Source organism: Lathyrus oleraceus, chromosome 3 (genome assembly GCF_024323335.1).
Source record: "Lathyrus oleraceus cultivar Zhongwan6 chromosome 3, CAAS_Psat_ZW6_1.0, whole genome shotgun sequence".
NCBI classification, from domain to species: domain Eukaryota; kingdom Viridiplantae; phylum Streptophyta; class Magnoliopsida; order Fabales; family Fabaceae; genus Lathyrus; species Lathyrus oleraceus.
In genome coordinates, this window is record NC_066581.1 from 167,878,514 (window position 1) to 167,906,261 (window position 27,748).

Sequence of the window (27,748 nt, forward strand, 5' to 3'; positions counted from 1 at the left end):
TTATTTGAAGTTTGCATGTTTCAAGTTTGCATCAGGGGGTATAGGGACATTAAAAACCTCATTATGATCCTTGTTATAATTTTCTTGAATTGAGCCCATTTCCTTAATTTGTGAACCATCATTATTAAGTAGATTAATAGCTTTTGGAGTTATGACCTTATCCCTTGTCCTGTGTGTTTCGTTGTTAGGAGCATAAGTAGAATGTTGTAAATGACTAGCAATGAATGGGGCCATATTATTTATATCATGGAATTCCGTAAGTTTCCCAGCAACTGACATATAAGTATTCTCTTGTTGTCCTTTAATGTTATCATGTGGTACCTGAGAATTACTTTTTTTTATCATTAGCTTTTTTTGATACGACTCTGTATGGAAATTATGTACTTTTCCTAGTAGGCCCATTTATAATCTTCATTTTTATATTCTTGCATAATATGTTCTCTCTCAATTGATTATGCATGATCTTTTCCGAGATATTCTCTCCCATTATTTGTTCCTCCTCCTCCAAATTTTACATTGTATAAGTATTCCATTTATTGTAACCTTATCAATATTATTAATTAAATACACTAACTTATTATTATGAAAGTATAGCATTTATGACTTATATCTTAAAATTCTCATCATTCTCTCTGTCTCTCTATATAAGAGTGACCTTATGTTTATGTCTATTAATTAACCTATATTAAAAACACTAATGATCAAATAGAAAATCATCACTACAAAATATGCTCTAAAATATCTCCATGTTATTTGTTTTTTTATTCCTATAAAAATTTTAACAAATTTTAATAATTACATTTTTCAAGTTTGGAATATGCACTTTTTGTTAAATAAAAAATATACATTATATAAAAAAATTAAAAATATATCTACAATTGGCGGGTAAACCTGACTCAGGAGAGTAACAAACAAAAATAATGAAAAGTTATCAAATTCAATCAAAAATTGAGACGTCATACCTACCCGCATGTTTGTCTGACAAACCTACCTAAAGTCGAAGTCATGCACATTTGAAATCCGGAAAACCAAACTAATCATTGAAGAACTTCTACCTAATGAAAAGATGTAATGAATTCAATAATTAAAAATTCAAAATCGCATGACCATGATTACCAAGTCTATCTGTACACTATTTTCATATATTAGATATGTAATTCAGTTTTCATAAGTTAGAAGCTACTAATGTATGTGGTTAATGCTACTTCAACATGTGGTTATTGGTAGTTCAATATGTGGCTATTGCTGGTTCAACATGTGGTTATTGTTACTAACTAGAATTTAGTTAGTTAGTAGTATGATCTTATATAAAGGATATAACACATGTTTGTAAAAATTAAAATTCAATTCCAATAATATCTCTATCTCAATTGCTCTTTATTCTTTTATATTTTCATGAATTTGTGAATAACTTGTAATTCAAGTTATCCAACAAATTGGTACCAGCGCACTGGTTCGATCCTCAATCTCCATCCATGGAAATTGGAAGCACAACCTCCAACCAATTCCCAACTAATATACATGTGTTCAAGGGTGAACATTATGATAGATGGTGTGCATAAATAAAGATCATATTCAGCTTTCAAGATGTTCTTGAAATCGTGAATAATGGATTCATAACATTGGATGAAAATGCTATTGATGCATAAAGAGTTGCTCATTGTGAATTGAGCAATAAAGATGGGAAATGCATGTTCTTGATCCATTAGTGTATGGATTCGAATATCTTTGAGAAGATTATTGAGCAAGAAATGGTTAAGGAGGCTTATAATTCTCTCTAGAAGTTGTATGCGGGAGATGAGAAATTAAAGAGAGTGAAGCTAAAATCTTTGAGGAAACAATATGAGAATATGTAGATGAATGATGGTGAAGCCATTGTTGAGTTCTTTTCAAAATTGGTGGCTTTGACAAACAGATGAAATTGTGTGGAGAAAAGATCCGTGGGTTTTAAAAAATGGAGAAGGTATTAAGAGCTTTACCTGCGAAGTTTTATCACATTGTCGTGGCCATTAAAGAATCAAAAGATTTATCTGAAGTGAAGCTTGAAGAATTACAAACATCTTTTGAAGCTCATGATTTGAGGCTGAAATAGAGGAATTCAAAAAAGGTTTCTGAACACGCTTTGTAATCCAAGTTCTTCAAGAAAATGAAAGAGGATTATTCAAAGATTAATAAAGGAAAATAAAGGTGGGAGAATAAGTGGAATGAAAGTGTTGATGAAAGCAAAATTTCAAGAAGTTAGTGTGGAACTAATAAGAAATGTGTAGTTCATAATTAGAAATTCAAGAAGAAGGTTAAGATGAATGGGGTTCAATATTATTGTTGTCAGAAGTTTGGTTATTATGATCTAGATTGATACTTCAACAAAGAGTCCAATGGAGGTGACAAGGGTGTGTCTCAGTTTGCACATTCTGGTGGTAGTGCATAAGAGGTCATTTTGATGGCTGCAATACATTTGGCTAAAGACAAAGCAAATGTGTGGTACCTTGATACAATTTGCAGCAATCACATGACATGCAACAAAAACTGGGTTATCAAACTTGATGAATCAATAAAGAGATCCATCATATTTGATGATAATAACATTTTTACATCATAAGGAATGGGAAACATTCATGTGAATACAAATAATAGATCAGAAGCAATCATTTGCGATATCTTGTATGTTCCTTCTACGACAAGCAACTTCATCAGTTTAGGTCAATTGCTTGATAAAGACTATAAAATGAGGTTATAATAAAGAGGGATCAAGGTGTTTGATGAAAGGTCTAAGCTAATTTTGAAGGCATCTCTATCAACCAACGGGACATTCAAGATCATGATCAACATGGTAGATCATCAATGTCTTGCATCACCACGAATAGAGATCAAAATTAGATTTCACATCAGAGGTATGATCATCTCAACTTTAGAAGTCTTGGCATGACGCACATGAAGAAGATGGTGTATAAACTTCCTAATATCAAAGTGCCAAATCATCTATATGAAGAATAATGCATTTCCAAGTAGTCAAGAAATCCATTCAAGCATGACTTGCCAATGAAGTCACATCAGAAGTTGGAAATTATACACTTATATGTGTGTGTTCCCTTTGAAGTGAAGTCGCTAGAAGGTAATTATTGTTTCTTAATCTTCATAGATAAATTCATTAGACACATGTGGATTTACTTGTTGGAAAAGAAAAGTGAAGTTTTTAGCAATTTCAAGAGATTCAAGCTACTAGTTGAAAAGAAAGTTGGTTGCACCATTAAGAGGTTGAGAACTGCTGGTGATAGTGAGTATACCTCATATGAGTTTGCTTAGTTTTGTGAGAAAGAATAGATTGATCATGAAGTGATAACACCATACATACATCAGCATAATGGTATTGTTGAGAGGAAGAACATAAGCATTTTGAATATGGAAAGAAGCATGCTTAAGGCAAAGCAAATGCCTAAGCATTTATTGGGTGAGGCCACTTCAACTGCTTTGTACATGATCAATAGATGTCCAACAAAGAAGTCAAATAAAAAAACACCTTATGAATCTTGGCCATGTTTGAAGCCATGTGTTGGTCACGTTGAACTATAATTCAGCTAGTCAAGTTGAATGACTATGCAAGATTTCTAGCTAAAGTTATTAGAGGTAGTGGTGAATTGATTATAGAAGCTATGATGGTCGAGTCAAAACCAGTTTATCATATACAATCCTTGCATGATGAGAATTGGAAAGATTATATGGTTGATAAGCTCAAAGCCATTGAGAAAAAACACACATAAGAACTAGTTAAGCACTATGGCAAGAAAATAATAGATATAAGGTGGGTTTACAAGCTAAAGTTGAATACAAATGGTGAAATTTTACAAGTATAAAGCAAAGTTAGTGGTAAAAGGATTTATTCAAATACCTGGAATAAATTTCAAATGAAGTTTATGCACTAGTTGCTAGACTTGAGACATTAAGGCTAGTTATAGCCATAATAACTTACAAAGGTTGGAAGATGGACCAACTTGATATGAAGTCTGCATTCCTCAATGGACCTCGAGAGGAAGAATTTTATGTGAAGCAACCACCATGTTTTAAAGTAAAATGGCAATAGACGATGGTTTACAAACTCAAGAAAGTATTGTATGGCTTAAAGAAAACACCTAGATCTTGGAACAAGATGATTGGTAGCTTCTTAATCAAGCTAGGTTTCAACAAATTCACATCAAAACATGGTGTATGTATGAAAGCTCAAGAAATACCAAGTCATCATATGTATTTATGTATATGATCTATTGGTCACAAGTTCTAATGAAGTGGAATTGTCAAATTTCAAAGCAAACTTGGAGAATGAGTTTGAAATGTCAGACTTAGGAAATTTGGCATACTTCATAGGAATGGAAATTATGAACACCTAGCACGGAGCTTTCCTGCATCAGAAGAAATATAGTGAAGACATCTTGAAGAGGTTTAAGATGAGCAATTGCAACCATGTGATTACACCTATGGAGACCAACATCAAACTAAAGAAGGAATCATAAGAAAAACTTATTGATAGCACATTGTACAAGCAAATCATTAAATCATTGAGGTATCTTTGTAAGACAAGGTCGGCATGATATTTTTCATTGTGTGGGATTGGTTAGTAGATTCATTGAGAAACCAATGCCATGTCATTTACTTGCAGCACAAAGTTCCTAAGTTACATTAGAGGTAAAACATACCATGGAATACTCATTCCATATCAACGAAATGCAAGAATGGAAGACAAGGTCCTTGACTATTCTGATTCAGATTGAAGTGGTGACCAAGAAGATAAAAAGGGCACAACAAACTACTTGTTCATGCTTCGATCAACACCAATATCATAGAGTTCAAATAAGCAAAAAAATTGTGGCTTTGTCTTCATGTGAGAAAGAGTGTGTTGCAGTCTCATATGCTACATGTTAAACACTTTGGTTGGAGATGTTGCTTGAAGAGTTGAATGCGAGCAAATCAAATTGCTAGTGGATAATTAGTCAACAATTGATTTGGCAAACCACCTTATGAGTCATGGTAGGAAAAAATACATAGAAATGAGATATCATTCTTTAAGAAATCAAGTTGGTAAAGAAAGATTGAAGATTGAGTATTGCAAGAGTGATTACATTCTAACAAAATCTTGAAGCAAGCCAGACTTGAAGACCTCAAAGGATTAATATTAATAGGAATGAGGAACTTAAGAAATCTGAATTAAGAAGGGTATTAGATATGTAATTTAGTTTTTAGAAGTTAAAAGCTACTTATGCACGTGGTTAATGCTACTTCAACATATGGTTATTACTAGTTTAGTATGTGGTTATTTCTAGTTCAACATGTGATTATTGCTAGTTCAGAATGTGATTACTACTAATTCAACATGTGATTATTGCTAATTCAATATTTGATTACTATGAATTATGTATATGGTTATTGACGTGATTATTAACTAAAAATTAATTAATAATATGATTTAGTATAAAAGATATAACATATATTTGTAAAAGTTAAAATTTTATTCCAATAATACTTCTCTCAGTTGCTTTTCTTTTTTTTTTCTATTTTTCTCAATTTATAAATAATTTGTAATTCGAACGTATAAATATAAATGTAAATCATACTTATTTGAATATATTATGTGTATAAAAAATATACTATGTGTATAAAAAAAACAAGTCACGTATCATAATAATACATTAGAAAGCAATTTTGAGTGTTACTTTCTATGTAGACACTTGACCAACCTTTAAAATTAACATTTTTGTAAGGCTGTCATAATATAGAGAAGTTCTTCTCGTTTATTCTCTATATTGTTTGTTCTTAAGAAGTAAAATGTATACATTCGATAGAAATCCCAAATACATAGAGATGCAAGCTCCACGTGCTGACCTGCCACCACTGTTTGCTTTTATACAAGTCATTTCTTGGTGGGTCTCACCATTAAATTATTATTATAGAATCTTTTATACCACAATTCCCAAATACTAAACGTATCGGTTAAGAAATCAAAATCAAGAGACTGAAATTGCATATATGTTGTTAATATTCCATGATTTTATCACCGTCTTTAAATTTAGATTAAAATTTGGTTTTGATCATTTACTCAACTGAAATACACTTTATTTTTTTTTGACAATACCGATTGAAATACTTTTTTATTAGGTCAATATGAAATTATTATTTTTATAAGCAAATTGTGATTAATAAAAGGCACACAAACTCTTAAAAAACCAACAACAGAACAGTAAAAACTAATCACAAAAAATAGAAGTCGGGTTGACATGTCACTCTACCCACGAGTAAGAATAGTCATAGAGATTAGAGATCAGGAACTACTCCCATGAAATAAACTTAATCATATATAAAATATCTATCTTGTTAAAAATAATTCTCTTGAAAACAATGACATTTCTACGAGATCAAATCACTCAAGAAGTAGCCAAACCAAAAAAATCATAACATTTTTCTACTAACAGTAGTCCCTGAAGCTTTAATAAAATCCAAAAAGCAAGTTGTTATTGAGCCAGAAAATGGCTGCACCATCGCGCCTATCCAACTACACACTTCAACCCAAATGTGATTCGAAATAAGACAAAGTAAGAAGATATGATCCAAGCTTTCATCCTCCATAAAAGAGAGGAGACATACAGTGTTATGAGCTCCTACAATAATGTAATGATTCACAAGCTCCACCCTCAAAGGCAGCTTGTTCAAAACCAACTGCCAATCGAAAATCAGCCACTATTATAGAAAACCTCTTTCACCACGGTTGTAAAAGGCATACCATCATGCGTGATCATTTATGGTAAAGTAGGATGTGGTTGTAAGTTCGTTATTTATCATCACGGGCGTGTAACCGTTGTGATATACTAGATAACACGTTATTTATCACCACAACAATTCTAATTTACCGTTGATAAATAGTTAAAGGTCATGCGTTCGATTCTCATCAGTTGTATGATATATTATATTTGGTGTGTTATCTATCACCACGGTCCTCTGATTCAACTGTGGTGAAATAATTTTTTTAAATATTATTTCATATATACATACCCCTTTGCGTGTTCATTTGTGGTAAAGTAGGATGTGGTTGTAAGTTCGTGTGTAACCGTTGTGATATACTAGATAACACGTTATTTATCACCACGATAATTCTAATTTACCGTTGTTAAATAGTTAAAGGTCATGCGTTCGATTCTCATCAATTGTATGATATATTATATTTGGTGTGTTATCTGTCACCACGGTCCTCTGATTCAACTATGGTGAAATAATTTTTTTAAATATTATTTCATATATACATACCCCTTTTTTTACCTATATTATATATATATATATATATATATATATATATATATATATATATATATATATATATATATATATATATTACAAAGCTAAATGTTATTTAAATCAAAAGTTATAAATATCATTTATATCAAACCAATAAAATATTATCACTACAACAAACAAGACCTTAGACAGCGCTTTTTTTAGCCTTAGACAGCGCTTTAAAGCGCTGTCTAAACCTCCGCTGCTAAAGGTTTAGACAGCGCTTTTTTAAATCTTAAAAGCGCTGTCTAAGCCCCCCCCCCCTTAGACAGCGCTTTGGCCAAAAGCGCTTTCTAAGACCCTCCTATTTTAATTTTTTTAGGTATACCTTAGACAGCGTTTTTCAAAAAGCGCTGTCTAAGCCCCCCCCCCCCCCCCCCCCCTTAGACAGCGCTTTTGCCTAAAGCGCTTTCTAAGACCCTCCTATTTTAATTTTTTTAGGTATACCTTAGACAGCGCTTTTCAGAAAGCGCTGTCTAAGCCCCCCCCCCCCCCTTAGACAGCGCTTTTGCCTAAAGCGCTTTCTAATCCCCCCTTTAGACAGCGCTTTTTACAGAAGCGCTGTCTAAGGTATACGAAATTTTTTGAAGCTTTTGTTTTAAACCACATTTTTTCCAGGTTTATAAACCAGAATTTCTACCTGTTTTCAACCAGATTTTGACAGACAATTATCACATTTTATACATGCCATTTTGGCCTTTTTTCTATCAATTTTTGGCTAACAAATATATATATATACCAATTCAAACCAATTTTGCCTTAAATGTATCAAAATATATACAAATTTATGTACACATTTACAAGTCATTACATATACTACAAATGTACACATTAATTACACAAATTTATGAAAAAACATTGAGCTCTATCATGAATTGACACCACTCCTCTTTGATTTCGTCCACTTGATCCTTTGTATAAAATGCACACTTGAATTCCTCAAAGTACTACATAATAATATAACATATTTTGAATTAATTCCAACTATTTAATTATATGAGATATGTGTAAATATAAAAATAACTCATAAGTTAGAAATACATACATCGGTGGGAATCATTAATCGGCCTAAAGCAAGAGTATCTCGCATAAACCTCAACATGAAATACCCGCAATCTATTTGATTACGTTGTTGAGGACACTACATATGAAAAAAAAAATATGGATTATAAATCCTAAGTTTTATCAAGTGTCATCACTAATATAATAAAAAATGTGGTAATTAAAAATATACCGCCACTTTAATCCATGTAATGGAGTTGGCGCCCCTCCTTGAGGTTTGGATATCTCGTTGGGCCCGAAAAGCTTGTAGGACGCTAATAAAATAAAAATGAAGCAATTAGAACAATTCACATAAACTAAGAAAATTTTTGAACATTCTCACTTACGTGTCAATTAGGACCTTCATATCCGGGTATGTTGTCCAATCATTTCCTAACGAGTCAAGATAATACACAATTTCTCGGATAGGATTGATTGCGAGCAACAACCAATGTCCACTGTAATGATTAGGCAAATGTTAGATGGTAACTTGGAAAATAATTATAATAGATGAATTTAGAATGAAATGCTAACCCGGTATTAAACGGTATAAAAAACAACTTCTCCGCATCTTTATTGTCCATGAGGATCCGAAGAACGTACTCCGTCACGGTATCCGGTCTATTTAAGATTAAACCTAAGTTGACGGTCGCGGGTGCTAAGAATCCGAATGACTCGTCCAAACCATTGGGGCGCATCAATTTGTCATACAAAAACCTAATATAAAAACATCATTAACACCTCTTTTGAAACATAAAGTAAACCGGATTAACATAAAGTAAACATCATTAACATAAGTTGTTTAATTAATAAAACAAAGTAGACCGGATTTACCTAATATATGTATTGACAACGTTGACGCCGATTTCTTCATGACCAAAAACTTGCCTGAAGTCTTCATTACCAATCATTTGGTCGTAATCAAAGCCGAAAATCCCTACCTCCACTGTGGTGAATCAGCCAGATGCCGATACATTCCATCAATAATTCTTTCATCTGCATGCCAAGTAAGATGTCTTGCATCGGTTTCACTACGAAACATGCACCTAAATCTCGGAATTATCGGAAAATACCATAAGACTTTTGCGGGAGATAATCTTTTCTTATATCGAGACAAACCGCATTTAGGGCACTCAGTTAACATTGCATATTCGTTACGAAACAAAATGCAATCGTTAGGACAAGCATGTATCTTATCATAGCTCATGCCAATAGAGCACAACATTTTTTTTGCCTCATAGGTTCGATTAGGAAGAACATTATCATCCGGTAGCATTTCTCTCATAAGGGCCAACAACTCTGTGAAACTTTTATCCGACCATCCATTGCCCGCCTTTAAGTTGTACAACTTTAATACCGCAGAAAGTCTTGAGAATTTAGTGCAACCTTTGTACAACGGTTTCTCTGCATCGCTTACCATCCTCTCAAACATTTCAGGACAATCATGAAGATCTTCTTCCAGTGCTTCTACAATCTCTTCAACTCGATCACAATCGTATGTTTCCGTGTCTTTGTCGTATGAAGCATAGGTCGTATTACTTTTTCCACTCGATTCAACATTCTCGTTAATTTTCTCACCATGAAATATCCAACACTGATAACTTTGATCAATTCCATGCCTCAGCAAATGCGATTTCAATCCATGTGCGTCAACCTTACCAATATAACAACGACGCAAGCAAGGACAATGCATTCGTCTGGGGTTTTCAGCGTGTTGAACAACATACTTAACGAATTCCGCAACCCCACTCTCGTACTCTTTGGTCATTCGATCGGCACAGATCCATGTTTTATCCATGGTTTTCCTACTTATTAAAGTAAACAATTAATCCAGACGAAAATACATAACTAAGGTAGTATCTTTGAATATCCTAACAATTATAAAGTTCAATTCATTTTAAACTTCAAAAACCTATACATAACCAATGTTAATATAAACTTCAATACGTATCCGATACGCCAATATACCAACTTTAATTACCTCATCACTTTCATTTTTTATATTACAAGAATCAAACTTTTTCTATTACAATATACCTATAAGTATACCTATAACTATATTAGAGTTCGTTCAATCATTTTATGGGAGAAATCTTGTTCCTTTAGAATGAAAGTGAGATGAACAACACTTTCACAGTTAAAAAGAAAAAAAAACTACCTATTCAATCTTCAAGTATAATCACTAAGGAAACATGAAGTTTGAACAATATTGAACATCTAAATCCAAGCCTAGTCATGACAGCCCCAACATGCAATGCATTTCAAAATTCATCATGCATACCAAGCAAGTATAAAGAAAATCAAATTGCATACACATATACATACACAATTCAATATACATACATACACAAACTAACAACTCCCAAATCACCAACTATCATTAAACATTGCATTTGTAACACCAGCAACTAACCGATTAGCATAGCATTTTCAACAAACAGTTAACCATAATTATCATAATTATAAATTTCAATGAAGAAACATGTACACCAAAGCATTAGTACATAGCATTACATGGCAAACTTCGTGCACATTAACATAACATACTTTTACTTCTATGACAGTTGCAGACCAAATTTACATAACAAGACCAAGCAATACATATTTTTCAACCAGCATACATCAATTCACGTGCAATCCATTAACACCATTTCAAAAGGGGGCATGAATGCATTGCTAACAATCATTTCCTACAGTAACAACCCTATTAATCATCTTAACAATGGCAGTTGTGGTGGATAGTAAAAATTTGATCAAGATTGCAACAGGGCAATGGACAAACCACAAGCATTGAGTGTAGATTCAAACAGGGCAGCCATATGCTAACACCAACCCATACACATACGTTCATCCATGGATCTAATTGCACACATACAAGGCTATAATAAACAACAACGGGTCCATTCAAGCAGAGCAATTAACATAGGCAAAACATACAAGTGCAACAAGTATAAAAGAAAGAAACTGTTGCAGTAACAATCCAAGTTATTTGAACTCATGGCATTATAATCAAACAAGCACATTTTTAACACCAACATTTCGGTTCAAGCCAAAGTCAAACAAGCAGGCGTTGTGGCATTGCATAACTAGTAAGCTAGCTAACTAACACAATAGCTCAGTTAGCATCATTGACAAATCCAAGAACACTCCAACATTCTAACTTCATTCTATGACAGAAATCCCACTGAGTTCATTAATTTTTCTTATTGTAATTGACAATGGAAATCGACTGTGATAACATCATAAGCATAACTAAACTAACTCTATTCTAAGCCAAGCTAATTATTTAACCATATTGACTAACATCTAACAAGTTAGCATTATGTTAGCATTAGAGCAGAACGTACCGTATTCAACTTCAAAAGATGGAAGAAGAGGAAGAGCATTAGAGCAGAACGTACCGTATTGTTTGGGTGACGGCGGAGGTTCGGAGGTGAGAGGCGAGTGCGGCGGTCGATTGTTTGGGTGACGGCGGAGGGACCCTCGAAGGCGGAAAATAGGGTTTTCGGAAGTTGAAGGAAAATAGGGTGATATGGGGATGTCGTGTTTTGGAGTGTCTGCGTGATGTTGTGTGAGTTGAGAAGAAGGTTATGGCTGATGGAGATTGAGGGGAAGAGGAAATGGCGGAAGTTTGTGACGTGAGTGAAGAAGAGGGAAAACAAAAGAACAGAGAACGAAAGCGCTTTTGTGGTCTGAAATTTTATTTTAATTAGACCTTAGACAGCGCTTTTGTGGAAAGCGCTTTCTAAGGTATGCCTTAGACAGCGCTTTTCAAAAGCGCTTTCTAAACCCCCCCCCCCCCTTAGACAGCGCTTTTGGTTTTAATTTTTTTTTTAATTTAAAGACTTTAGACAGCGCTTTATCAAAAGCGCTGACTAAGGTCTATATTTAAAAGCGCTTTCTAAAAGCGCTGTCTAAGGGGGGGTCTTAGACAACGCTTTTAGAAAGCGCTGTCTAAGACCCCCCCTTAGACAACGCTTTCATTATTTTCTTGGAACATTTTCCGTGTTGTATTTTAATTTTAACCTTAGACAGCGCTTTCTTTTAAAAGCGCTGTCTAAGATGCGCTGTTAAAAGTCATTTTTGGCGTAGTGTATTTACATCACTCTAAAAAATATATTAAATATATATTATAAAATCATGTTTGATCATCCTTTGTCTTAAAAGAATAGAAGCAAAACATCCAACATTTACAAAGGTCTTTATAGTCAATAATGAAGAATAGTGTAGTTTTGGTAAACATCTACATAAAAAAAATCATAAAACTAAATATCATATAATTTAAAATAATTGCAAAATTAAATATATATTGTAAATATTTAATGGCATATAATATATGCCTGTTTTCAAAATATTTTTATAGTTATTTCTTTTTAGAAAAAACAAATTATACTAAAGACACAATGCGTAGTACGTAGTAGTATCAAGCTATTGACAGTGCTAAAGGAGATTCTGGTTGGAATCCACGTTAGCACGTCGGTGGAATCCAAACATGCAATAACTTTTTCACTCTAAAAATTCATAACCACTCATTTTCCTTTATAGTACTAAACTGTATAGTGTATATATTGCTTCTAATTAAATAAAACAATCTCGATTAAATAACAAATATTAAAATCTTTCAATATCAATAAGGTTTTAATATTAGCTTAAGCTTTTTTAAAATACAATTATTGTGCTGTTATTATTAAAACAATTTAATTGATATATAGTGATAATGTAAAGATTTTTTATATTGTCAGTTAATCACAATCATTGATATATTTAAAAGGTTTAACTTTTATTTTAAACATTTAAAAAGTAATACAAACGGATGATTGTGATGCATTGACAGTGTAAAAAATTTTAACTGACTGACAGTGCATAATAATTAATCTTTTATTAAAATTTTCATTCTCAATAAAGGGAATGTGTCATTATGTATAAAAAAAATTTAAACTTTATTTTTTTAGCAATATTATACTTAGATCTTTCAAATACACCCTTTTACATTCAACATTCTTTTAGGTTTTATACATGAATATAAATGATAGACGATCCATAATCTGATCGAAAGACTCTGATATCATAGAATTTTGATCACATTAAATCTTATATAATCGCCATATAAGATGAAATGTGTCACCCTATCACTACTACAAAATATAGATTTTGTAACGTACTTTCAACTCAATCATATTGTTCATTGTGGTAAAATTTATTCATTTACACGTATTTTTTACTTTCAAGACACATTTTACCACATTATGATTTTCCAATAGCAGGGAAATTAGACACATTTCTTATTTTTTATATATTTTAAAATCAAAATTAAATTGCATTTTACCCCGATCAAAATTTTCAAACATGGAGAACTGTTCCTCTCAGTGACACGCTTCGAATCTCAGCGCATACAATTTAATTTTTCAATCATTTTTATGACACTTTTATGTTGCAATATTTATTGATTGAGGATATAAATAAGAAAAGATCTAGAAGGGGATGGAGGGTTGAATAGACTGAATCCCTTTAAAAACAATTTCGAATTTTTTTTAACACAAAATTAGAGATTTGTGGGCGGAAGCAAAAGCAACATAATATGAAAGCATAAAAGCTCATCAAGATGATTTCTAACCAAAATATTTCAATGGTGTCACTAAACTCATGATACTTTGAAGGACATAAACAAATTAGGATAATTCAAGCTATTTGATCCAAGAAATTCAATATCCTAACATAGACATGCTTTTCATCATAATTGACTTGAAGGTGATTCAATAGGTTTGATGCAACACAAACCTATGCTTACACAATAAACCAATATCAGCATGCTCTAACCTAGATGACATACAAACAATGTTATGATGTAACAATTACATAACGAATATAGAAAATTAGAGAGAGATAAGGGTAAAAAATAGTACATAGAGATATATATTGGTATTGTGCTATCGTCATCGCAGGTACCTACTCAATTCTTCAATGGTTTAAAATCATTGGGAAATAATCATGTTTTCCACTATTTCAAAAGTTAATGTACACGTATTTTGATATAACGAACTATCATCAATCTGAACACTAATAGTCACACTACATTAGCCTACACATAAATCAAATGGAAGTTCCTTTTGTTGATGCAGATACTCAACTACTACATTCAAGATTCTCAATGATCTCGATCCAATAATCTTGTTATCCATAATAACCTGCTCCTAGCTCCATTTCTGCAACATCCTTTTCTCATATCTAACGACGACTTTTTTGAGCGATTTCCATTAGCCTTGAATAATTGGATAACTCCCAAATTTGTTCTGCGACAACCTTCATATGGTTTCACCAAATTCTTCAATGGAGTATAGAGAAACTTTTCTCTCTTTATGAACAACACACAACCCTAATCCAAGCCCAAGAAACGATTTTTCCACATGATACTCAAAAAAACAATTTCAAAGAAAAATAATAGATTCATTAATATACCTTTAGTATATCTCTCACACTTAATCTTTTGAGTTAGAGATCCATTATAATGGTTCTTGACAAAGGTTGAAGATGATGAATAGTATATGTAAAATCTCACACACACACACACACACACAACTAATTCTCACAAGATCCACATTATAGGAGGTCAATCACAAGGTATCAACATGGAGATATGTATTGGCAAATGAAGAACTCACTAGGTTCTTGGAAAAACTGGGTTTCTAGGTTCTTGGTGAATATATTATGAGATTGATCAATTCAACCTGTTATCGATAAATTCACTACTACAAAAAAACTCATTTTACCTTGGTTGAAAAAAAGATCTTACCTCGGTTTTATAGGTGAGGTAACGAAGAGCGACATGAAAACTCGTCACTTTTTCCCTCGGGTAAAGTTCCACTAAGGGGAAAAAGCGTACTTGTCATGGGTTTGATCCCCAAGAACAACCTTTTTAGGATTTTCAAAATTGCGCTATGTTTTACCTCGATTTTAAATAATACCATAAGAGTAAAGTCATGTTTATAAAATTTTAGTTTAAGCTATTTTTTATTAATCTGCAAAACATCAAATTTGTTGAAAAAATCTAAATCTTGCTCATCATCATCATCATCATCATCATCACCATCATCAACAACAACAACAACAAAATCAATAGAATCCTTAAATACTAAATCTCAACAACAGTAAAAACAACAAAAACAACAAAAACAACAAAAACAACAAAAACATTAACAACAACAACAATAACAACAATAATAACAACAACAACAACAACAACAACAACAAAATCAATAGAATCTTTAATCATTAAATCTCAAGAAGAAGAAGAAGAAGAAGAAGAAGAACAACAACAACGACAAACTCATTAGATTATTTAAACATTAAATCTCAATAACAAAACAACCACAAATAAACAAAATCAATAGAATTGTTAAATATTAAATCTCAACAACAACAATAACAACAACAATGACAACAACAACAACAAAAATAATATTAAACATTTTACTTGATTCAACAACAACTAACTTTAATAGGTTACTTTCATGCTTTCATAACCAACATTAAATATTTTTAACAAGGAATTACTAGATAAAAGATTATATTAAGAAACTAATCTTAAAATATTTTTCTACTCTTGCTTTCACTATCATTGTTTTTATTATGTTAAGTTTATATTTCAGCACTTTGCATCTAAGATGGATAATTATGGCATTCATGTTCTTATTGGCTAGTGAGAGTTTCACACAAATCACTAATGTTTCATGTGGATTGATGAGTTGACAATGTCTTGACCATTTCTACATTATAAATGGATGACAAATATTCATTACTTAATTTTTTCATCAAATGGGTCATAATAACATACGCTACTTTACCCCTCGGTTTCCAGCTCAACCGAGATAATAGGTGATAATAAATTTTAAAAAAAATTAAAAGGTGATAAAATATAGTTGCTGGAATTCGAACGTGTGTCCTCTAAATAATTTACCCATCGGTTTCCAGCTCAACCGAGATAATAGGTGATAATAAATTTTAAAAAAAATTAAAAGGTACTAAAATGTAGTTGCTGAGATTCGAAGGCGTGTCCTCTAAATACTTTATCCCTCGATTTCCAGCTCATCCGATGTAATAAGTCATAAAAAAATTTTAAAAACTAAAAGATGCTAAAATATAACTGTTGGGATTCGAAGGCGTGTCCTCTAAATACTTTACCCCTTGGTTGCCAGCTCAACTGAGAGAATAAATGGTATTTAAAAAAAATTAAAATGTGAAGCGTCTAAGATTTACACCTCGACTTTTTGTTGAGTGAGATGAAAATTTTGTCATAAAATATATTATTTGTAGTAGTATTTCACCTCTCTTGGTTTGATATTCTATTACAAAAACACATAATGGTGTTACAAGAGATTGTATTACCACACACTCGTCATATGTCACACCCTACACACTTGGGTTTTTGGACACTTTCTCTATATAACATAGTAAAAAAAGAAGAGATGAGAGAAATTGGTGCTAAAGGGTAGACACACTAAAAAAACAATGAGATTTTATCAAATAATGAAGTAATGATTCAAATCAAAGAAACAACGACTTGAATCAAAAGATGGAAAGTGAGGGAACGTGATGACACTGAAATTCACCGTATTTTCGACTCCGATTTCGCATGCATTTTAGTTGTTTTATTGTTATTCTGTTATGTTATTACTATGTTTTTCTTTGTTTTCAGGTTTCCAGTCTAATCGGAGTCCCGATCGAGAAAAGGAGCGAAAATGAGCTAAAAAGCCAAAAAATCAACAGTTTACACTTGTGGCTCCCACTGTGGCTGGCGCCATGGGTCCAGCCATGACGTGTCCCAATTTCAACTTCTCCTGAACTGCCACGTCCCCCACGATCCCCACTTGGGGCTGCAAATTTCTTCCTGTGGCGGGCGCCATGATGTTATGGCGGGCGCCACAAGAACAAAATGGTTCCCGCCCATTTTCAAACTTAGGGGCATCCTTGTAATCTCCATGTTCTTTTCTTTACTATAAATAGAACCTTGATTTTATTTGTTTAATCATCCAAACTTAGTTACAACTAGGCATATATCAGTATTGTGTAAAAGTGTTAATCGCTTCACATCGGAGTGTTGCCACACTGTGTAATTGAGTCTGTAATCGAGTTTGGAGCACTTTGGAAGGAAGTTTAATCATGCCACCATTTTCATTTCTGTTTCGCACTTTATTCGACCCTCCGATTGGAGCAGGTTTTATTGTTTTACCTTTGTCTACTTTATTTTCCCGCACTGCCTTTACTTTGTTTATTTTCCCGCACTGCCTTTACTTTGTTTATTTTCCCGCACTGCCTTTACTTTGTTTACTTTCGCGCACTACCTTTACTTTGTTTACTTTCCCGCACTGCCTTTACTTTGTTTATTTTCCCGCACTGCACTACTTTCCTTTATTTCTTGCACCGCACTACTTTAATTTACTTTCCTGCATCCACACTACTTTAACTTATTTTCCGCACTCGCACTTATTACTTTCTTTTTAAAAGTCTTTTATTTATCCGTTTTTATGATAAAAATCAAAATGCATTTTTACTTTACCATGTCTGGCTAAACCTATAAAGGTTAGAATGTAAGGATCGCAATTGAACCGATAATCCGTACAATTGTTCGTAGAAACACTTAAGGGCTATTTTGACTTTCAACCAAAGTTTTCCTGCACTTAATTTCCGTTGGGTAAGATCGAAAGCCGTCCGACGTCTGTTTAAACTTAGTTGTTTTTAACTATTTCAAATACAGCGAAAGCGCTTTGTTTAGTTCATTAGAAGTTTTTAACTTAAAAAGAAAAGTGATTTTAAAACTATTTTCGGACGCGTTTATAAGTTTAGAGTCTGGTTCGTGAGAACCTCTTTTGGTTAAGAAATCCAGGTCAAAATACTTTTCAACTTAGTCAAGAGACTATATTTCTTAAAAATAGGTTTACTACTCTAACGCAATGCGCGCCTTTTTATAAGTGACAATAAGAGGGTTTGATTAGGGAGTACAACTCGGTTTTGAATACACGAAAGCGACAGTTCCCGCTAAATTGGTTCTTTTCAAAGTAGGAAACACTGCCCATAAGTAATTCTATTAGCAAGTACTTGGATTATTAATTGATTATGTGAATTACATTCGAACATGTCTTTATTAATTGAATTTAATTTAATACTTTATTTTTTCATTGTGCACTCTTAAAAACCCTGTTTCGATTACCTTAGATAAACACCATAACAATAGATAACGATACATTGACATTTGGTCTATGTGGATTCGACAATCTTTTATATTACTCAGACGCGTTCGTATACTTGTGAAAAACATGCATCAGAACGAAGCCATGATTCAAATCAAGTATAATCCATGATTTGAGTCAAATAGAGATGAGATTCAAATTACTATCTCATGAGTCGAATCAAAAGAAGTTAGTGGAAAATCCCAACTTTCAAATAAGTTCATGATTCGAGTCACAATATGCATGATTTGAATCAAACATCTCTATAGCCTTGATTCAAGAATTCTAACTTGTGATTCAAGCAGTACTTAACACATTGATATAACTCAAACTGGTAGGCTAAAAAAAGAAACATTTTCATGGATTCAACTCCTGAATTATTGAATGGAGAGGTTCTCAAAGTTACAATACTAATTATAGCTGAACCAAACGAATAAAAATGACTCCAAATGAATTACAAACATACATTAAAACAATAGTGCATACACACATAATTGACAAATTACATATATGTGATAAATCAAATAATGCATACACATAAATTGACAAATCATCAAAACTAAAATGATACCAACGATGGCTGCAATTGTTGCATGGAAAAATTCTAATTAAGTTTCGTCACTATAAGAACCCTTTTATCCAAACTCTTAGGATTTGTTTAGGCATTTCCCCAAACTACCTCACTATGGATACGTCTTCCCTCAATTCAAATTCAAATTGAGATATTATTATAATAAATCTTACTTTGCAAATGTATGTATACAAAAAACCTTGATCAATCTTGATCGAGTAACTAACCATTCCGCTTCAATTCACATGTTGTTGCTACTACCTTGCAAGGCACTCCTTGTCCCAAGGCTTTCACCCGACTGAATTAATCCCAACCACATGATCCTGTAACCAATAATGCCCATCAATTCACCTATTTTTACTACTTCCTTTCATAACCTCATTGTCTCAAGGCTTTCACCCGACTGAATTAATCCCAAGCACACACTTGTTGAACCCAAGATTTGTCAACACGAACCACCATTTCACTCTACTCCCTTGCATGACACACCTAGTCCCAAGGCTTTCACTCGATCGGATCCGAATTGCATAATCTTGTCCAAAACCTTCAAACCCTAAAGATATTGAAGGAAAACCCCACCTTGGTTTTCTGATTTGAATCCCTCAAAGATCTCAACCCAATATTCTCGGTACAACAAACCTAATTGGACGTTATCAATCTTAATCTAGATGGCACCCAATAAAAAATGATTATGTGTAGTTTGGTTATATGTATGCATAGATTGAGTTAAAGATGATGAGATGCTTTGAAATCCTGGATTCATGTAGGTTTTACCCACTCTATAAACCCTACTAGGGAATGATGCATGTATAAAGTATATATATTCATGGGTTAATGAGAGCAAAAAGGAATGTAATGAACTTTGAGAAAATATGAAAATATACAAAAAAATCATTGTATAGGACGACTTGTTGAAGTCATGTGTCGACCTGTACGGGGCATAGGTCAACCTGTTGAAGGTCATGTGTCGACCTATCAATGTCATGTGCCTCCTATGTGTCGACTTGTGGAGTCAACACATGAAATAGAAGCTACAGGCTTTAATACTGCAGTATACCTGTCGAGCCGTAGTACGGATGCGTCGACCTATAGCCTGGAAAATTTTACTATAGACTGACCTGTTTACATATGTGTTGGCCTATCATATACATGTCCTAAGATAATTTACAATGCAAATTAAAAAAGGATTTTGAAGCACCTACAAGAAAGCTTGCCCTAAGATACAAAATAACATGGGTTGATTGGAACCAACAATAAATTCCTATTAGATTTTATATACTTGATTCAACTGATCGAGTTAGAAATAATGGTTCCCAAATAATTCACGATTACCAGGTAAATAATTATTTTTTTCTTTCATATTTTCGTCAAATTTCCATTTGTAATATTTAATTATATATTTAATATTTTTTTAAGAAATAATAATAAAAAGAAAAAAAATACTCTTACATCAATAAAAAATACTTTGTAAATTTTTTGTTTAATTTCTATTAAATAAAAAAATTATATATTACTATTAACTATTTTTATTCAATTATATTACAGTCAGAGTTTACAATTCCACCAAATAATGGTAAAAAACACTCTCATCCTCATATTGAGAAAGCAAACATTCCGATTGAAAAAGATGGATATCTTATATATGACACTTCTCATATGCATACAGGTGTCATTAATGCAACATTATATGGACAGGTAATGTTCTTTATAATACTACCGCTTTCTTATTTCAATGTAATCTTTATGTTTACATTTGTATGTATGTTTTAATAAACTATGAGTAGCTGACATGTTTTGTTGTAATTTATTAAATACAACTGTGTTCCAAAATGACAAATGGTGGAAGTGAGTTAATGCTAATAAATGCATGAGATAACTCTTCATGAATTTTGAATTTTGAATTTTGAATTTTGAATTTTGAATTTTGAATTCGGAGATTGTAACTCTTCATGAGATGTTGCAAAGGCGAAACCATGCAACTGTTGGTGAAACATGCTGCAGGTCAACCATTATGATTATTGGAAAAGGACATTGCTTTACCAAGGGTCCCTACCTTGTGAAACAATATCAACATGGCCTATAAAAGCATAAATCCGGATTCAGAATACAACACACAAAATCCGAAAATTCTCTAAATAATTCCAAACGCTCTTCGTTGCATTCGGGTTTTCGCCGGTCTTGCGCAAACTCGATAAGGCTGAATTATCCTGGGTATTCCTGCATCAGAACTCTAAGACAATCGAGAGTGCTTGAAATACTATAAGGAAAGTGTTGCATTCACGATTCAAGCCTGGATTCCTTTAATCTTTTCGAAATTTCTAACAATCTTATAGTACTTTCAAATAATGGTTATCAAGGCTACAATTTCAAGCATCAAAAAGAAAAACTCAAGAAAGAACACAAGAAGAGTCGGTACTACGAAATGTGATATGATTTTATTATTCTTCATATTAATTAGAGCACCGTGAAAATCATGATATCAAGATCTAAATATAAAAGTTTTCTATCAATTAGGATCAGAGTCAGATTATTGATATTGTGATTTTTTGATAATAACTAATTGATATGATTTTGAATTAGATTTCTTTAATAACTATAATATTACTTAATTTAATGGTTTTCATGATTTTTTTATAGAAAAGCAATATCTGTATCATGATTTTCCATTTGTTGGACAAATTATTACATATTGATGGTTGAATGATATGCATCTGATAATACATGAATAAATCATGATTACGCAATTATATTATACTTGATTATATAACCTATTTTCCATATGAATAGAAATTGAAGGGTCTTGGACATAATAGGAAGAAATATATACATTTCCACATTGGTATTGTACATAATAGAAAAGTTTTCATTCCAGTATGGGATATGGAATTCATGATATGTAAATTTGTTCCATGATAGAAGTGCATGACAATATGTTGTTTTACTTTAAGAAATAGAGAAACATGTTATGCCCTTTGAAGGAAACAAATTTATATATATAGTTTTAAAAGGTTTTACAATATAAACATATAACGGGTTCTATGTTGTCTTCTTCCGGCATATCGATTGCCATACGGTGCCTTATTTTGGTGACATATAAATACTACTTATTATATGTATATTATATGTATGTTGCATAACAATTCAAGTTGGTATGAAATTATTTTTTAAAAATACGGGATGTTCCTTTGTTTATTTTTAAAATTAATTTGTATAAAGGATAATTTGTGATTCAATAAGGTATGTAAAGATTATTCAAAGATGAATCATGACTTATATAAACTTTTGAATTTGAAGTCTAATGTGACTATTGAATTCTAATATATGAAAATTTTGAGAACCTTATCACAAAGAATAAGGAATTTGATATTCCTACAATGAAGACCCTTGTGAGGAGGGTTCTCCACATATTGTTGAAACACAAACCAAAATTTCTTCATGGATTGCTGAAACATAATCCTAAATTAGAATAAGAAAGAGAGTCTGAAAGGCTAAGGATCTAGGGTCAAACAAAATTGATAATCAATTTATTTCTTTTATCTAATGGAAGGAAATAGTAAGAATTTTGTTCATAGGATTCTTATTATTCTTCAAGTGGAAGATGATCCTATGACTTAAAAGGAAGGAATCAACAACTTCAAGGGACTCATCTTATTTAGAAGGAAGTATCATATTGTGATGGTACACTAAACACCTACAAGTCTAGATTAATGACCAATGGTATTTTAAATAAAAAAATGTGTTTATCATTTGATACATATGCACTAATAGCAAGCACAACAAAATTAGAGCATTGTTTGCATTAGCTTCTTTGCATGACTTTATAGTTCATGAAATGGATGTCAAAATGATATTTTAATATGGAGATCTCGATGACGAGATTTACATGAATCAACCATAAGGTTATGAATAAAAGGTATGAAAGCTTGTCAAATCCTTGTATGAATTCAAACAAGCACCGAAACAATGATATCAAAAGTTTGACAATGTCATAGTAAGATTCACCAATTAATTAGGGGAGACACACAACTTAAGAGGAGACAATATTTTGTCATCATCAAAAGGGGGGAGATTGTGAGGAATAAATCTTATATCTAGTTCAATTTTGATGAAGACAAAGATTATCAAAGGAGAAAAGGTTCATGCACATCAATGATGAAGTTGATTAAGAAAGTTGAACATAGAAATTCAAGTGAAGATTTGAGACAAGTGAACATAACTAAGGTACTCGTTGAAATTTATATTATACTAATTTAAATTGCTCATAATTTCATTTCTCACTTCATCTAAAAACCTTCTTACATCATCATGCATGATTATCTAAAAACATTATTCATCTAATTCTGGTTACAAGTGTTTGTACACAAAGTTGTGTGAGAATACTGTGATATTCACTCGTATTCATATTGATTATATGATTGATCATTAGCAACAAGATGAATGGAATTTTAGAAACAAAGAGGTTTCAAACTTTCATATTCAAGATGAATGATCTTGGACTATTTGACACATTTTTGGGGATTAAAGTAAAGTGAAATAGTGGGAGTTGTGAACTTAGTCAAACACATTATGTTGAGAAAATGTTGGAAAAGTTCAAACACCTAAACTTTAAGGAAGTAAACACTCCATTCGATCCTAGTGTCAAACTTCAAAAGAACAATGGGAGAACCGTGGCACAACTAGAATATGCAAGTGCAATTGGATGTCTAATATACTTAATGCAATGCACCAGACCTGACATAACTTTTGCAGTTAGTAAGATGAGTAGATTTACTAGCAATCCAAATGATGAACATTGGAAGGCCATAACTAGGATTTTCGGATATTTGTTAAAGACCAAAAATCTTGGCCTTCATTATGGTAAGTTTCCTGCCGTACTAGAAGGATATACCGGCGCAAGTTGGATATCAAGTGTTGGAGATTATAAATCTACAACTGGGTGGATATTCACATTAGCTGGAGGTGTGATTTCTTGGAAAAGCAAGAAACAAACATGCATTACTCTCTCAACCATGGAATCAGAGTTTGTGGCTCTTGCGTCTGCTGGATAAGAAGCAGAATGGTTGAGGGACCTCTTATTGGAGGTTCCGTTAGCTAAAGACAATGTTTCAAAAGTATTGATACATTGTGATAGTCAAGCCACCTTGGCTAGAGCGTTTAGTGAAGTGTACAACGGAAAGTCTAGACACATAGGTCTTAGACACTCTCTCGTGAGAAAAATGATAAAGGATGGGATCATTTCACTAACATATATACAAACAAGCTATAATTTGACTGATCCATTTACTAAACCACTGGCCAGAGATTTAGTAAAGACTACCTCGAAAGGTATGGGATTAAAACTCCTTGAATAAGGGTTCCGACAATGATAGCAACCCAATCTGAAGTTAACACATCTTAACCTAAGATTCAATGGGTAACAACAAGTCGTTGATTCGGAAGGTTATGCAACATTCCGCGATAACGTTGACGATTACAAACTGAGGGTTGAGTTTTCAAAGAAACTCACTACGCCAAATAAGAGAAAAGAGGGCGCTTATTTTGGCCTATAACAGCGCTTTTAAGCGCCCTCTAAAGTGGCGCTGGCATAGGTAAAGACAGCGCTTTGTTTTCCTGGAGAAAGCGCTGTCTAAAGTGGCCCTTTAAGGGCCACATTATAGTGCACTTTCAGAAAAAAGCGTCTTCTGGAGTGGTCCATAAAGGGCCACCTTAGAGGGCGCTTTCTGGACAAGCGCCCTCTAAAGTTGTCAATGTAAAGTGTTTAGAGGGCGCTTCCTACAGAAAGCGCCCTCTAAAGTGTTAGTTATTTTAAAAAAATTTGTTTGAAAAACAGTGGGTATTTAATTGGGAACCTGTTCGCATGCTGCAAAAGTGTAAAATTCATATTGATTTCATCCTTTAATCCAATGTTATACACCATTAATCCATTGATATATACAACATAAATCCATTTATATACAACATTAATCCTCCATATATACAACATTAATATATATTCATGCATGTACAACAACATTCCATACATATATGTACAACAATATACAACCTATATGATTCTTTGATCAATAATGAATTGACACAATTCATCCTTCATTTCATTCAAATGAGCTCTTGAGTAAGATTTGTATTCGTCAAAGTACTACAATTAAGAGAATAAAACATATTCATGATTTAGTAACAAATTAGATGAAATATCCGATAATATTAAAATAAACCCTAAGTTATTATTCCATACCATTTTTGGGATGTCTATACGATTCAACGCAATGATATCTCTCATAAATCTCAATACAAAAAATCCGCAATCGACCGAATTGTTTTGCTAAGGACACTACACAGAAAAACAAACAAACAATATATATATATATATATATATATATATATATATATTATATATATATATATATATATATATATATATATATATATATATATATATATATATATATATATATATAGTTAATTTCTTACAAACACTATTATAAGCAAAAATAAGATACTTAATATATACCTGAACTCTGACCCAGGTAATGTCCTTCCTATTACGATAATTCTTTTTCGATCTAAATTTTAGTATTGCCCTAACAAAATAAAAACGTATATTGAGATCAATCTGACAGACATAATTAAATATACAAATACACACGAATATTTAGGGAATTTCACTTACGCGTCAACCATCTTCTTCATACTCGGATATTTACTCCAATCACCCGATAACGAATCGAGATAATACACCATTAGTCTCGAAAGATCTATAGCAACCAACACCCAGTGACCACTGTAAAATAAAACAAAAATATAGATGCATGAAAATTTTCTACGTAAAAGATATACATAGATTAGAATGAAATTATTAGAAAGAAAATCTAACCCGTTGCCAGAATTAAACGGTAAAAAATACAAACTGGGTGTAGTATTATCGCCGGCCGCCATGAATCTATCGACTAGTTCATTCTTTACGGATGTTGGATTTTTCGTTATTAACGTTGTGTTGATACGGGAAGCAGCAATAAAATTGAATCGGTTACACAATTCAGTTCCCCGCATCAATGTGTCATACATATACCTTAAATAGAAACATAATAAACATTAGACTACTCATTGAAATGTGTAAATAAATTGTTCAACTAAGTAAATAATAGATTGATCGGAGTACCATATGTATGTATGAATGACAGCGATGCCCAATTCTTCGTGTTCAAAAAGTTATTGCATGTCCTCCTTTGCAATTATTTCGGAATGAGCAATTCCGAAAACACCTTCATCAAAATCTACACTACGGATGGCGCCGTGCATAATATCGGACTCTTCCACCATTTTCTCAAGACGCATCATAATTTGAGATTTTGTCCCGGACGTCGTTGGAATATCCTTACCAGCGCTTTTCAACTTTCGACCGGGAACCTAAAAATTCATATAAATTAAATCATGACTTTTTGTGATGCAACAGAATCGTTGCGTATATAATTCAATGGGTATATATATTTGTACCTCTTTTTGAGATGCAACCGACTCGATGCGTCTTGAAATCCCTTTATCAGCTTTATGTGTGGGTCTTGTAGGAGTCTAACATTACCATGTAATAAGGATTGATTAAATATCATAATTGTAGCTGAATTGAAATGTGAATACTAAATATTCATAATCATTTAGAACATATATACCTCGGCATCTGGGAAAATTAGATCTGACGGCCATCCAACAAAGGATCCGACTGCATCTCGCATCAACGTTGTCTCTGAAACAACGTCAGGTAATGGTAGAAGCGCGTCCGTATCTAATACAAGGTCAACCGAAACTTTCATATATCCCACCGGGAGGGGATTATGGTGAAGTAATTCACCCGAAGTGTTGTGCACTTTTCCCTTGCCAACTATGCGATAAGTTGGTGACGATAGATACAGCTGACAAGGTGTAATGCACTAAACCAATAATAAATGTTATTGTTAACGTGTATATGTGTCAAGTAAAAAAGTGCTATTTTAATTTCATAATAACATATATAATTACCTCGGGAAATTTCGGTTGACAATTGATACTAGCTCGGTCACTAGTATCTTTTGCCTCGGAACCGCACCTTTCCTCTCTATACCTTGCATTCTCCTTTTGTAGTTCGAGTACTTGTGCCCTTAACTCCGCCAAGGTCTCCATCACCTCTTTGTTGGTAGGATTTTTTGTTTTTGGTTTTTTATAAAATGACGACGGAGTCACACCAAAACCCTTACCCCTCACACGACCGGAATACTCAGGAACATTTAGTACTCGACTAAGTACGCTCCTGCAATCCTGGACCTCGGTTGAAGGTAAGGTTTGGGATAAAGTCTCCTGAAATATTATTAGAGGAGATTAAAAATGAATTATATGTCTAACAAAATTTTCGATATAATTAAAGAAATAATGTTACATATACTTACACATTCGTCATAAACATTTTGAACCGCTTCAACGACAGCCCCATCCTTCCCAACCCGAGCAGCCTTCCACAATACGTGCTCCAGAAGAGATGTTGCGTCACTTTTCTCCTCGGCTAGCTACACATTGAATCAGATTATAAGATCATCAATTATAACATATTGTGACAATGTATAAGCTCATAGCA

The 27,748-nt window shown here is 32.8% G+C and overlaps 1 protein-coding gene across 1 annotated transcript; it reads right to left on the reverse strand.

Moving 5' to 3' along the window:
* Positions 1-27,606, reverse strand: LOC127130254 (uncharacterized). The gene is made up of 4 exons (XM_051059299.1): positions 27,564-27,606; positions 27,160-27,474; positions 26,820-27,071; positions 1-321 (listed from the first exon to the last, which is right to left on the reverse strand). Exons 2-4 carry the CDS (start codon positions 27,298-27,300, stop codon positions 1-3), a joined length of 714 nt encoding a protein of 237 aa, XP_050915256.1. The 5' UTR covers positions 27,301-27,474; positions 27,564-27,606.
* Positions 27,607-27,748: the final 142 nt, after the last annotated feature.